At 35.1% G+C, this 15,413-nt stretch overlaps 1 protein-coding gene across 1 annotated transcript in view; it reads left to right on the forward strand.

Annotated features, from left to right (window-relative positions):
- The window catches only part of DNAH12 (dynein axonemal heavy chain 12), a 69,490-nt gene that overhangs the window by 38,096 nt on the left and 15,981 nt on the right, over positions 1-15,413 (forward strand). Inside the window, exons 41-55 of the mRNA XM_026857633.1 lie at positions 1,877-2,055; positions 3,659-3,851; positions 3,942-4,103; positions 6,019-6,213; positions 7,054-7,187; positions 7,514-7,676; positions 8,131-8,211; positions 9,079-9,255; positions 10,022-10,153; positions 10,595-10,684; positions 11,597-11,737; positions 11,886-12,127; positions 12,485-12,632; positions 13,497-13,642; positions 14,973-15,187. Coding sequence (XP_026713434.1) covers positions 1,877-2,055; positions 3,659-3,851; positions 3,942-4,103; positions 6,019-6,213; positions 7,054-7,187; positions 7,514-7,676; positions 8,131-8,211; positions 9,079-9,255; positions 10,022-10,153; positions 10,595-10,684; positions 11,597-11,737; positions 11,886-12,127; positions 12,485-12,632; positions 13,497-13,642; positions 14,973-15,187 — 2,398 coding nt within the window. The remainder of the gene's footprint in view (positions 1-1,876; positions 2,056-3,658; positions 3,852-3,941; positions 4,104-6,018; positions 6,214-7,053; positions 7,188-7,513; positions 7,677-8,130; positions 8,212-9,078; positions 9,256-10,021; positions 10,154-10,594; positions 10,685-11,596; positions 11,738-11,885; positions 12,128-12,484; positions 12,633-13,496; positions 13,643-14,972; positions 15,188-15,413) is intronic.

Below are 15,413 nucleotides of genomic sequence, written 5' to 3' on the forward strand. Positions count from 1 at the left end.
TCTTTGAGGAAAAAAAACAACAAACAACAACACAACAAACCAGTAAAAATGCTTGGAAGAGTTTAGGTGTATGTAAACATTTTTTCAATAAATATTTCATTTAAAATGCGGGTAAACTTACTACTTTTCTGTAAAAGAATTTTGTGTATCTGATAGTGAAATAAAAAATTGGGGTTTATTCGATTAAAAAAAACAGTGCAACATTTTTTCAGATTTACTCAAAACACCTCTGGTATTTATATCTTAGGAAATTTAATTTATCAAATGTAGTGTTCTATTAAGCTTCTAGATGTCTGCCTATGGAAATAAAGCATCCAGTTAATCAATAGGTCAGCAGAGCAACTTGTCAAAAAAATTCTGTCACATCTGTAGTGTGAGATGTAGTAGCATGTACTGAATCTTTAGGCAATGGGAGATGACAGAAACAACCAGAGTAATTTATAAATCACTACCACAAAAGTAGCTGGGATCTGTGCATAGTACTGTGCCTGCAAGGAGAAATGCAAGCATGAATATTCTTAAATGGACTTCCTGATTTACAGGATAAAGAAATATTCCCTTTTTAAATTTAGCCTGTGACTGAGTTAATGTGTGGTAAACAGAATTCTGTAATTGCTATGAAATTTTAGTATTGTCACGTCCCACTCAGATGAGGGAGACGAGTGACTTAGATTCATAAATCCCTGGAGTGGACAACAGTGAGACAAGTCTCAAAGTCCAGACATTTATTAACTTCCCACAACGTACTAACTGGATACACAATGACTTACGGCAAGCAATACAGTATGCCTTGCATTATTTAATGGTAGTGAAGGAAAATGGTAAAAAGGAAAGGAGAGAGAGAGAGAAATATAGATCATTGCTCCAGGTTTCTGCATTGGTCCCATCCATTTGTCAGGGATGCATCCATCTTCTTCACTTCTTCATGTCTTCTTTTTTCTTTCTCCTTTTCACTCCTCACTCCCCCTCAGTTTATACACACTTCCCTTGGATCCATCCTCTAGGTCAACCCACATACCTACATATCCCATGTATGGGGAGGGTAAAATGCTTCATGGGATGATGTAATTAACATAATCTTGTTAATCTTCATTAGCATATGCAGGGATGTCAACTTTAATATGCATTTCATGGATAATGAAGCAAAGGTCATTCACATTACAGATGGCCCTTGAAACTTTACACAATGCCCCAGAGCAGAACTGTCCTGCCTTCACAGGGCTCCCTCCTCCAGCCCATCCTGTGCTATCCAGGCAGCCTTATCAGCTCCAGACTCCACACTATTCACTCCATGACTATAGTATCACTACTTGCGAGTGTTTGAGATATTCCTTGGGCCTCCACTCCCCCCCATCCCTTATCTCTCTCAGGCTGTTTTTTCTCACAGGCCTGTTTCTGTCAGGCCCTGTTCTTTGGGGGGTTACAACTTGTCTCTCACAAGCATTTAAAATGGTATATAATCATGTTATACTCCATGCCTTGTCTTCCTTTTTTCTGTTTTTCTTTTTTCTCTTCCACTGTCATTTCACTGATGTATACAAGAAATAACTTTATGATCTTAGTTATCCATTTTATAATATATTGAAAATTACTAAACATACATCTGTATAAATTCAGTCTAATCCAAAGGTCATGATTATCATGACATTGTTAATGGCTGAGCCAATTGTGTTCCAAGAACAAATTAAGACTATTGTTTAATACAGAAAATAGAGAATTTTGAGGCGGGTTGTCTGTGAGTCAAAACATTTCAGAATGCTTGTTCTCACATCTTGAGTATTTGTCTAAATTCTCCTTTGTTTTCTAAAAATACGATGAGGAATATGTTCATTAAATATTAAATTTGACTTTATAATTTGTTGAATATTTACCATAGATAACGGAAGAAAACATGAAAAGTTTGTTTTTCGGTGACTACATGATTCCAGAACTTGAAGGAGATGAAAGACTTTATGTTGAAATTCCAAGCATTCAACTGTTCAGTGATGTTGTGGAGCAGTGTCTGGATGAATATAATCAAACCCACAAAACAAGAATGAACCTTGTAGTTTTCAGGTATGTACAGTCTTCATTATTAAGAGCTTTAAGTAGTAATTGATAATTCAGTATATCCAGTTTTGTGGGCTGGGTTTTTTGTATGTCTCCTCTTTATGCGTTCTGGCGTTACCCCTTTTTAGATGGAAGTGAACGGATTTTTTTCTTATGCCCCTGCTTTTTCTGTCAGAAAGGAAATGGTAAGTTTTTGTCCTAAGGGGATTTGGATAGATTCTTTGATTGTTAAACAAACGTTGTGCACCAAATCGGGTGGGTGCTCTACTTCTGCTAGGCCTCTGTTATCGATGAAGGTGGATGTCAGTTTTGCCTGCAGCCACTGGACTTTCATTTCACCAAGGACAAGACTCTAAGGTTGTAGGGTGCAGAGCAAGATATAGGAGTCATAGCTGTCTGTCTGCTCTGTTGTTATGCGGCATGGGGTGCCTCACTCTGGGGCATGTGCCTAGCCTGGTCCTGCAGCTAATCCTGTGGAAGTTTAGACTTTGCAGGCTAATATTGTCACCTTAACTTGTGATCAGGCAGAGCAACAACTGAGACAGATTAGGAGGTCACAACTCCTCCCTCCTCCCTATTGCTAGAGGTCATTGCCTCTTCATACTTGCCAGTGTTTCTTAACACGTGGATGCTTCGTGAAGCTGATTAGGATTAGTTTAAACACATCTAGTAGCAGGTTATTTCAGTCTAGGTCATTTTGACAAGCTGGATGTATGAGTACCTGTATGTACAACTACGCTGGGATTCTGAAGAGCTGGCAGCCGCTGACCTGAGGCCACTTCCTGAGTAGGAGCAATATCCCAGTTACATCCCTGAACAGCAGCCAGGAGAGCGTGTCTGACTGTAGCCGCAGAGTCCAATCTCATGGATAACATCTGGATTTGATTCCTTTATTTTTCTAACCCATCAAAGAAGGATTTTTGTTCTTTGAAAGGCTTTAACCTTTTTTTGAGACCTTTTTTAACTGCTGCTCAGCTTACTTTAAGTGCAGGGGATGGGGCAGTTAAACGTTTAGGCTATCTCCTGTAGACATTGCTGCATATTCCAAGAGAAACTATGTTTGTGTTTTCACGATGGTTAGGACTCTCAGTAATGTGCAGATACTGCTTTCTGAAGACGTTGTTCCAATATCTATTTCTCACTTAAGTTCTAAAACACTGTCGGAGACAGAGGAAAGGAAGAGGTTTGTTGATATAACCCATTTTCCCCCAGTTGTTCCCTTAAAAATTATTTTAAATGTTATACTTCAAGAAAGTTAGAACTAGTAATACTGTTATGATGTAGAAGTAGAGAATTTTTGTTGGTTTTCTTTTTCTTTGACACCTTTATACACAGAGTGCCCGTATTCTCTCTACTGCCCATTTCTTTCATTAATTTGTAGCCATTTGTAATTTAGTTAAATACTAATATTTGTATAATAGAAGAGTTGTGGGTTTTATCTGGTGGTGCAAACCCACTGCCTTTTTTCCTCTCCCCCCACCCCACTCTCATCCCTCCTTCAGAAATGTTTTTTTGGAGATGCTACTTCTATACTTGTTTCACAGATTTGTAGGTGCACAAATGTGTATGCGTTTCTGCCATTCTGGTCATCAGCACATTTCAAATACAGGTATGTGTTGGAACATTTGTCTCGTGTAAGCCGTATTCTGAAGCAGCCAGGGGGTAATGCTTTGTTGGTTGGAATGGGAGGAAGCGGACGTCAGTCTTTGACTCGTCTAGCAGCATTCATGGCAAAGATGTGTGTTTTCCAACCAGAGATTTCTAAGACCTATGGTACAACTGAGTGGAGAGAAGATATGAAAGTGAGTATTAATAACCTGTCTGCATTTTGACTTAATTTCAAGGAAGAATATTTTGGAGTGTACAATTTTTTAACTGTCTTGCATTTTTAGAGCCTTCTGAAGAATGCAGGTGTAAAAGGCTTGAAAACTGTATTTATAATCACAGATGCACAGATTAAAGAAGAAAGCTTTTTAGAAGATGTTGACAGTGTCCTCAACACTGGGGAGGTACCCAATCTTTTTGCAGCAGATGAAAAACAAGAAATTATAGAGGTATCTTTAGAAATTCTCTTTAATGTCACCTCCCTTTTAAGCTGTTTTGTCAGTTCAGTGTGAAGCATGGCTTGGCTTTTGGATATTTACACTTAATTCTGTGACTTCTTTAGATGAATCAGCCAGTTATTAGTAAACTTATGGAGTAGTTTATGCCTTAGTAGGCAGTAGCTGACCTGACATTAAGTTGTGCATGTAGGGAACTTTGATTGTTCACAAATACCCTGTGACCACACCGTTACTTTTTGCAGTGTATTGTGCAGAAAGGCAGTTAAGGACAAAGACATTATTTTGAGAAAACACAGCCTGCTTTTGTCAATATATTCTTGCTGTCTAGGGCACTAGGACATTGTCAGACAGAATTTCATTGTCTTGACATTTCTACTCAAAGAGAAGTTGGTGAAGGGTACTCCATGGATTCAGGCTCAGAAGTAAAGATGCAATGTACTCAGGCAATTTAAAAAAAAGTTTCTAACTAAAACCAGGCTTGAATTTTCCAAATAGCAGTCACCAGTTGGAAGGGAGGGCATCAATCTCTACACATCAAGTTGGAAACTTCTTGTTAGCTGACCATGTTTGGAGCTATGCTCTGGTGCCTTCTTACCTCTGCAGTATGTTTACTAATAAATTACCTAGGTATACTTCTAGTGGACATTCAGAGTGGTTCTTAGTACATACACAAATGTTCTTTATTGAAATAGCTGTATCACTTGATAAGTCTTGTTGTATTGGGGGTTTTTTGCATATAAGTTATGGAACATACTGATACCTGCCTTTCTGCAAAGAAGTTAGATTATAATTCTTTCTTTCTCTATTACTGTTTCATTCTTGCCAGGTATAGAATAACAATATTAACATCATGTGGCTCTTTTAAAATTTTACGGTTTGTAGGAATATACAGTTTGTATGTTCAATTGGTGTATGCTAGAACTTGGTGCTAGCCATAATTTGCTAATGGGAGCAAAATTGTTTATTACTCATTTAAATTTGCTCCATCAAAATATTGCCATTTTTACTCTATAGCTACTAAACTAATTTTTATCATTTATTTTAATTGCAGGATTATGTAAAGTTTACATGCTTTTATGGAAGAATAATTTGAGTTTTAGGAGTTTATAGTCAGTGTTTCATGAATTGTTAATTGAGGATAATACTTTTATGAAGTACTTTTTAGTTTCAAATTTAGAGGTTTCTTCTTGTTTTGAGAGATTATTGGTTTTAGTAAATGGATTAATCTAATATGTTTTGATGTTTTGAACTTAAATCTTCCCCTCCAATTAGGTAAATACGGCATATTTTAGTATAATATTAAGGCTAAAAAAGTTCTTAGTGAGTTTATATCTGGCAATGTTGTTTAGGGGACTTATATGACACTTGAATTGTAGATGATGAGAAAAACACTTGCTTTTGTGATAGTAGCTTTTGTGTAATGAAAGTAATAATTTGCCTCATCTGATTGTGTCTCCTAAATCTTTGAGTGACTGAAGATTGATTATTAACTAAGCCAGATACTTGTATTTATCATTAGAAGGCTTTGGTTCTTTATTTTTTGAGGGAGCTAAATATGATTTTGATTTCTCAGAATGTCTTAACCCTCTGTCTCATCTTAATGTGTTTTATCCACCTGGAACTCATCTTGGCATAGATTTTTAGATTTTGTTCTGATGTATTCTCAGATGCTCAAAGCAGCAGATGATCATTTCTAGAATAAGTTGTCAGGGTCACAAATCAATATCGTAACCCTATTCTCGGATAGTATTTACTGCTCATTCTGTTTTTCTAGTTTATTCTACATGTTTCATTTATCGATAAAAAATTTCATGGTGATGCTATCATTAGCAAGATCGCTATAGGACTTCAGAAGTGCTTGATGAGAAATTATATACCAGGTTTTACCCAATGTATTATTTCTAAGGGTGTTCGTGCAGTAGTTCAGGCTGGCAATAAACATGAAGAACTCAGTCCCTTGGCCTTGTTTGCATTTTTTGTGAACTGCTGCAAAGAAAACCTCCATATTGTGGTGGCATTCAGCCCAATTGGAGATGCTTTCCGCAATCGTCTGAGACAGTTTCCCTCACTTATCAACTGCTGTACTATTGATTGGTTCCAGGTATGTGAAAGTATTTATATTGTTTCCTCAAGAAACTACTTTAGCTTTGTAACAATCTATATTTTCATGTCCCATTAGATTTTCTCTTGTCTTCTGTATAGAAGTACTCTGTTTTTCAAAATTTTAAAATAGCATTGGCATTTTTTGTAATATTTTGGGAGTTCTTTGATGTACAATCTCAGTATTTCTGTAACTAAACAAACTTAAATTTTGTTGCCACAAATTTTACATTTCTGAAGTAGTGAATAGTCTCAGTTCGATGTTTTGTCATTTTATTGCATGATGTGTATGTTTTAAAGGACTAGAGAAACCATTTCAATGTGATTGTAAAATGATCACAGTTTCTGCTGCCTGTTAAGCAGATGATGCATCAGGGGAATGACTATAAAATGCAAATCCTGTTGTTTATCAGTAGATTTTTTATAGCAGAATAAATCTCATAAAAATACTGTAGTTAACAATCCTCGATATAATTGTTGTTACTCACAATAAAGTGCAATTAACTCTATAGCTTGGCTTGGTGCTGACATCAATTGATTTTTCTGCCAAAGGATGACATAGACACAGAAATGTTTGGATAGAATGTCAATACGTAGCTTTTAACTAGAAGATCAGCCTGGAGTTGCCAGAAAAGATTGCATGGATAGTGATATTTCTGTCTGATCCAGCCCTTATTAATTGTTAATTAATAATAATTAATACATTATTACTTGTTCTTGAGACATAGCTGGGACTAGTGTGTCTCATTCTGGTGTTTTGAATGGTAAAAATTGTTTTTAAAGTATGAAGACTTCTAACCGCTGAATTTTAGAAATGCTTCTCTCCTCATTTCTCCTTCAGCCATGGCCTGAAGATGCCCTTGAATGTGTGGCTAGTAAGTTCTTAGAAACACTTCAGCTCACAGATGGTGAGCGTCAGGAAGTTGTGCCCATCTGTAAATACTTTCATACTTCAGTTCTGTCACTCTCTGTAAGGTCAGTCTGTTTCTTTTTGAAACAACTCGTTCATTTATAGAAATATTAAGAGGGAAAAGATTATGCTGTTGAAAGTAGTAAATTGAGCAACAGAGAACTCAGTTGAATTTTTAGAAGGAAGAACCAACAAAATAGTAGGTGATTGAGTTTCATTACTACTCATTTCTGTATTAAAAGTTAATGCATACTATCTGCCTGCATAAAAATATTAAATTGTCAAAATGCTGCTATTATTTGTCAAACAGTTACATAACTTTGCTAACAAAGCTAGTATAACCAAAAAAATAAAACAAAACTTAAAGGCACTTTTTTTTTTTTTTTAATAGGTTCTTGCAAAGTCTGGGACACCACAATTATGTTACTCCTACTTCTTATCTTGATCTTATTGCTGTGTTTCGGAAACTTCTTACTCAGAAACGAGACACTGTAATGAAAGCCAGGAAGAAATATGTGAATGGACTGGATAAACTAGCTTTTGCTGAATCACAAGTGAGTTAGGACAAAAATAGAACTGAAAATACAAAATGTTTGGCAAAAGCAGGTCTTTTTGTGGAGAAGTCAGTCAAAAGCATTACTTCAGATTTTGTTTAGCTCGATCTTCAAAAGTAAAACTGTAAGAAATGTATTTTGCCTTTTCTTTCTTGCAGTCGTAGCAGTTGTGCTAGAGGTCACAGACCTCTAAGCATGTATTGCTAAGCAGTATATGAGCAGAGCTTCCCTTTCCCAAATGGTTAACAGGTGACTATAAGTGAATGTAGTTCTTAAAATTAGAGATTGTACATATGAGATAAAAATAAGTCTCTGAAGTGTTTTGATTTGAAACTGAATGTTATTTTCTTCTATCAATAAAGTAGTCATTAGGTAAATTCTACGTCTTCTAGAAATTGTTGGAAATTGTACTTGGCACTTCTACAACCTACCTGATTCTTTTGCATATGTATAGGTTGGTGAGATGAAACAGGAACTAGTTCAGCTGCAGCCCAAACTGGAAGAGGCTAAATTGGATAATGCAGACATGATGAAGGTAGAGTTATACAAATATAACTTTGTGGTTTTCAATGTAAGCACGTGTATACTTCGGATCTGTAATTTCACCTTTGTAATAATTAGCTGTGAATGAGAAATCGTAATTGTACAATGTACTTCTACTTCAGTATCTCAGCTGATTGTAGACAGGTTCTAAAGAATATGTCTGTATAAGGTTGCTGATGTGTGACTTTCAGAAAATAGTAAGAGCTGAGTTCAGGTTTTTGAGCTCATGTAGGACCATGGACATAGGAACCAATCTCTTAAGTGTTTTTGAAAATTCTGACTTGCAAAAATATGATTATCTAGTATGTTACCGTCACATCACAAAAAAGCAAGATTTGATTGACGTTTTTATGCACTTGCTTCTGAGTTGTGTTTTTACAGATACAGTGATACCTCTTCTACCTACTCTTACAAACCTCAAAGAAAACTAGAGGTCACTTAAGTAGAACTGAAAAGGGAGTACCTGGATGAAGGCTTGACTCATCACTGAAAAGGAATTTCAGTAGTTAATGTTGTATACTATGAAGCTATGCAAACTCACTATAAAAGCTAGTAATTTATTTTCTCATAGCCTGATGCACAAACATGAAGAGTTTATTCTCTCCTGAACTTCAACCATATTTTAAATAGCTTTTATTGACAGTGGTTTTATTTCACGCAGTTTACCTACTGTTAAAGCTCCAAGATATTGTTGCATTATACTAAGAAACAAATTATTCTCATAACATAAAGTGAAAATACTGAAATACTTCAATTTTCTATTTATATTTTACTATATTCCGTAAGTGCCATACTAGGTAATTTCAGTTTATTTGTTCATTCCCTGCTCATTAGGAAACTTACACGTGTTTTTCTTTAGACTATAGAAATAGAATCTGCAGAAGTAGAAGAAAAAAGAAAAATTGTAAAAGTAGATGAAGAAATTGCTACAGAAAAAGCTGAAGAAGCTCAGATGTTAAAAAATGAATGTGAGAGTGACCTGGCAGAGGCAATCCCAGCCCTGGAGGCTGCACTTGATGCTCTTGACACTTTGAAGGCAAGTTGATCTAAACTTCAGCATTTGAAAGAATTATTTAACATGATGAAACTCTTCCATTTATTTGGGAAAGGATGTACTAAGATGGAAGGAATTTAAAAAGCGTTAAATTTCCTTGATTTTGACAAAGGAGAGGACCTTGTACAGTCATTGTTCAGAATACAAAGGGGGGTGGTGCATTTAAAAATTTGCAACTCCACTTGTGGGAAGAGTAACCAAAAGCTGTAGTTACCAGCAGTGGTATCAGCTGAATTTCCGCTTTCAGCTAAGGTAATGTTGACGACAATGTGTAATATGGCATTTATTTATGGCTAAAATTATCTGGATCTTTGATTTAAAGGTTTTGGCCTTGTCATGGTTTACACATAATTGAAAGCGATATTGTTGAGAAAATCCTGCAGGAATTTATTCTAGTATAGTAGGAGATAGTTTAGCAGAAGTTATGAAGTATATGAGATGTCTTAGATGACACTTACGGAAGTGTATCAAAAAATATTCTGACCTGAACTTTTAAAAACATAATTTTAATCAATCATTAGTTTACAGTTACTAGCATTTATTTCATTTTTATTTCCCCTGCATGGGATACATTGATGGATATTGTTAATTGTCTTGCTAACACTGTATCATCCCATTTAAAAGTCCTTGAAGTATGATCATTGGTAATGGCATTATAACTCCCCTTTTTTCTATTAGTTCATTTAACTTAGCAGTGAGAAAGGCATAACTTTTTTCATAATTCTTTTTAATGTCGTTTTTATTTTAGCCTTCTGATATATCAATTGTCAAATCAATGAAAAATCCTCCATCTGGTGTCAAACTTGTCATGGCTGCTGTCTGTGTCATGAAAGACATAAAACCTGAAAAAATTGCAGATCCTTCAGAGACTAGAGGCAAGGTAAAATGTCAGACAATAGTTTCAAATAAAAGTGTAATTCATGTTTTTCTCAACACAGAGCACTTGTTCAATAAAGAAGATAACCCAAGGTCCGCTAAAGTAGGCAAGGACAGCCTCTATTCATTATTTTACTGAAAACTTGCAGAAGACTCTAATTTTCTAAGTTTTGTAATGTGTAAAGAGAACACATTTCATTTGCTTGACTTTTATATAGATAATACATAACTCTCAATACGTAATTGAGGCTGTTCAATTTCTGGCTTTAGGTATGGTTTTGGGGAAATATTTGATCTGGTAGACTTTCTCCTTTATTGACATCTCAAGGAGGTACAAGGTCATGAGTATTAAGTATGCATGAGTTTCAGTTGAAAGAAATTTGTCATTTTTTGTTTGTGTCTTTGTTTTAAAGCTTGAAAAAATATTTCCTACTGTGTTTTGTAGGTCTTGGATTACTGGGGTCCAAGCAAGAAACTGCTTGGGCATATGAATTTCTTAAAGGATTTGAAAGAATATGACAAGGACAATATTCCAGTAAGACTTGTGTCTAATTTTTCAGTGATTTTTACCATGTAGACACTTGCTTGCAGGGGAAAAAAAAAATGCAAAATATTATATCAGAGGCCCTGTTTGTCCCAAGTTAGTCAACTTCTGTTATGATCAAGGAACTTTACAAGATGATAAGACACCTCTACAAGATGAATGTGATCATGGCAAGTGAGTCAAACTTCCTCAGGGTGAGCCTCTTAAGTGGCATTTCAGAAAGTTTTAGAATTCCCTTTGGGAATTTCTGAGGCTTCTATATAGCCTGTCTTCTATTTGACTGAAATGTCCTTCCATGCAGAAATGTTTCTAATTTAGCAATTTATAGATAGTATTTCATCAAAAGGTAAAAATAACACATAAAAAACACCTGTATCAGAGTAAATGGTCTGTCCTGTTCATTATTCTGTGTCCAGGAGTGTGATTCTTGCAATTTGCTCAGTGGAAACTGAATATGCTTTGTCCCTTATAAAACTGGTCCACAAAAGTAGGCACAAGCAATATAATTCATTTAGGTTTTTTCTTACAGTAGTAGAAATACATTTTTATAATGATCCCCAACAGTTGTGTCTTGAGAAAAGACAGCAAAAAGAGAAATTAGCATGTTTTGCACAAGGGACAGCATAAATTAAGGTTTCTACGTGACTGCAATGCTCTTAGCACTTAGGTAGCTGCCACATGGAAGACATAGCAAATATATGATTATAAAAGATAAGGATAGGATTAGGATGAAAACAAGAAAAGACCACAAAGCATGATCAGAAACAAATGAGCAGTGGTTTCTACTACAATTAATACTGAGTAGTTCTTTCCTCTTTCGTTGTGTAGAGAAACAGTGATCAATCAGTATAATTTTAAAGTGTCAGCCAAAAAACTTTGATGAACTATGTTTTTGTTTTCCAGGCAGCTATCATGCGGAAGATTAGGGCTGAATACTTGACTAATCCAGAGTTTGATCCAGAAAAGGTGTCTAAAGCTTCCTCAGCAGCAGAGGGTTTATGTAAATGGATTATGGCAATGGAGGTGTATGACAGGGTTGCAAAGGTGCGTTTTTGATCATAGTCCTTAAGTGCTCTGAAATCTTTATACTGCTTGGTATATTCACCCTAAGCGTTGTATTAAATAATAAGTCACAAAAAATAAGTCACATGAATGTGCTTTAAACATGTGTGTATTGGTTGTAATTGAATAGGTGGTTGCACCCAAGAAAGATCGTTTAAGAGAGGCACAGCAGTCCTTAGCAGAGACACTGACACTCTTGAATCAGAAGAGAGAAGAACTTGCAGCAGTTGAAAATCGTTTGGCTGCTTTGGAACAAACCTTCACTGAGAAAACTGAAGAAAAGACACGTTTAGAATTCCAGGTTGATCTGTGTGCTAAAAAACTAAAACGAGCAGAGAAGTTGATTGGAGGCCTTGGTGGAGAGAAATCAAGGTCAGGTTAAAGCTCAAATGTCAGATGTAACAGGCATTGTAGAAATAGAATTTGAACATCAGTTCTTTGAGCCTTTAATGCCGTAGCTCTGTCTGAGGGCTGTACTGCTGCTGAGTGTTAACAGTCTGGGCCCTTGAAAGATCCCTGATTTTTTGTAAAGTAAAAGTATGGGCAGCAACATTGGGAGAACGGTAGAGAAAGTCTTCAAAATGGTAATAAAAGACATAAACACAGTGCCCTTATTCTCCACATGAAGTTAAGAGATAAACAACAACAAAACTGCTGATTTTTTGTCATCAGTATCATTAATATGGAGGTTTCAGCACCATTTTTTTCTGTATTTTCTGCTTCTCATAGATGGAATAATGCTGCACATGATCTTCAAGAGATATATGATAATTTGACAGGAGATGTTCTGATATCAGCTGGTGTGATAGCATATCTGGGAGCTTTTACTGCTGGATTTCGACAAGAATGTATCAAAAACTGGAACGAACTGTGCAAGGTTAGAAGGTTATTTTATATTTAAATAAGTGCTTGTTTTTTTCAGCCTACTGCAAAAGGCCTAAAAAATTACTTGTCATTTAATATTAGCCTAGTAAAACTCATTAAGATCAATGGGATAGATTCTGCTGATCCCATATTCTGTAAATTTGAATTTAGTTAAAGCAGTGAATTTACTTGGGACTTAAAGCAGCAGATCAGAAACAAAAACAACACCACTGACTTTGTAAATCTTGATTATTACTTAAATCAAGTCCCATATTTTTCTCTTTTTGCCTTTAAATGAAATAATTAACTTTAGAATGCAATTATGTATAATGTAAAAAAAATTATATAATTACTTACACCAGCACAGATAAATATGTTAATTAAATGGTTGATTATGCTGTTTGCAATGGGACAGTTCCAACATACTTATACTAATGCTGTAATTCATAAATCAAGTAATTTGAAGTCACCAGTTGTGACTGTGACATTAAACAGTAACAAATCGGCACTGGATTTCCCTGTTGAGTTAATGATAGATGTAGTCATTAGATTATTTCCAACTGTATGTGAACTTCCTAAGGTAATGCAATGTCATAACTTGGTGTAACAAGACAGCCTCATTTAGAATATAAAAAACCCTAGACAAATCCTACAATTTCAGAGAGAGAGTAAGTATTCAGTGGGGAAATACAGTTAGCTGTTGAAACTGTGTTTTTATTCTTCCTAGGACACTTACTTATACTTGACCTGTTTCAAACCCTTAAAAGGAAATGCACATAGTCACTTTGAATTGAAGTGGCATTTAATAAAAGATATAAAGAGACATGGGATAAAGACAAAATGGGTTTTCTTTTCTTTTGTGTTTTTTTTTTCGCAGGAGAAGAATGTCCCTTGTTCTGAGAATTTCTCTTTGAACAAGACTCTTGGTGACCCAATAAAAATAAGAGCCTGGAATATTGCTGGTTTGCCAGCTGACATATTTTCTGTAGACAATGGGGTCATTGTTAACAATTCAAGACGTTGGTAGGTGACAAAAAGGTTTCATTTTCAAATCCAAACAATTTTTCATTTAAAAAAAAAAAAAACAACAACAAACTAAATGTCTAGAGACAATGTAATTGAAAGCAGGAGTGGAATTTTTATGCCCAGTTCCTGTGAAATTTAACAGGCATAACACTTTAGGTGTTTGTGTATGTGGTTATTTGGAAGCTTTCCTTTCAGGAGATGCAGTGCTCTTGGATCAAGTTATTTGTGGTTTTTTTTTTCTTTTGGTTGTTTTGGGGTTTTTTTTGTTTGTTTTGTTTTTTTCTTTTTTAATATTGTACCTTGTTGTCCTATTACTAGCTAATGAAGCATTTGTAACAGTTTTGTATAGCATGAGGATTTCTGTGCATTTCTGTTTAATAAGATTCAGGTTATGTGAATTGCTGGGTCCAGATATACCACAGTCCACTTCAAGTTTTTACAGTTATAAGGTTTTCAGATGACATTTTTGTGGTTTATAGATATTTATTGTGTGTGAAATATCTATCTAAAGGGTTCTAAAAGAACCCTTTATATAACTTTTTAAAATTTGTACTGAAATTTAATTTCAAGGATGATATCTATTACATTATGTGAAAACTTGTGATAGCTGCAAATAATCTGCACACGGTAGAAATATAAGATTATAAAACTTTCTAGTGTTCTTGTGATCTGTGTCCTTTTAGGAATTAGTCTTGATAGATTCAGATTATATTCAGATTACAGTGTGTAATTCCATTTTTAGAATGTTGCTTAGTTTTCTGAGGATGCAGTTAGAGAAGGTGTTTGATATCATTGCTGCCTGACATTAAAATACGTACACATAGGTGAAATCAGCAAGTACAAAGGGGTTCAAATCTGCGGAACAAAATTAAAATGTTGTCACCTTCCCCTGTCTTGCTTACATTTCCAGTCTTAAATTAGCTGATATACCAAGATATCGGATGTAAATTGCAACTAACTGCTGACTTTTATTTTTTTAAGTGAAAAAATATATGAGAAGTAACTCAAAACTTGTAAAACTAAATACATTCTAAATACCGAGAATTCTAGGGGAGAGGCAGAACAAGATTTTTCAAGAATTCTGCATGCTGGTGTATTTTATGGAAAATGTTATGATCATCTTTTGCAAATTTTAAAACTGTTTTTGATATTACTTTTCAAATTATGATAAAACACCTATACCTCACTTTTTCACTGATCTCTTAAAATAACAGAACCAAAACTGTATCACTTTTTCCTTGACAGCCTGACACAGAAACATTTTTAAATAGATTAATATTTTGAAAAACTCATGCAAGCACTGAGAAAACAGTCTTGTATATTGTAGGCCATTAATGATTGATCCTCAAGGTCAAGCAAATAAATGGATCAAGAATTTTGAGAAGGAAAACTGCCTGAATGTTATCAAGTTCAGTGACACAGATTATATGAGAACCCTGGAGAACTGCATTCAGTTTGGAACCCCACTTCTGCTAGAAAATGTTGGAGAAGAACTAGACCCATCACTTGAACCTCTGCTACTTAGACAGACTTTTAAACAAGGTACATCAAAATTAATTTTGAACCCTGAAGTAGATTACATTAGTGTTCATCTTAAAGTCTGTGGTACTGTCTGATGGTTTTATTACTCTCTGGTTTACTGTTGCCTCTAGTAAGAGGGGTGTAACTTCACAGCAGCCTGAAGTTTTATTTTATTTTTTAATAAATGTCATTCATATATCACATGATAATGGTTTTATGTGCAGACCTTCACCATGTTGCTACAGGA

Source organism: Athene cunicularia, assembly GCF_003259725.1.
Source record: "Athene cunicularia isolate RWA chromosome 12 unlocalized genomic scaffold, athCun1 chr12_part1, whole genome shotgun sequence".
In the NCBI taxonomy this organism is placed as follows: domain Eukaryota; kingdom Metazoa; phylum Chordata; class Aves; order Strigiformes; family Strigidae; genus Athene; species Athene cunicularia.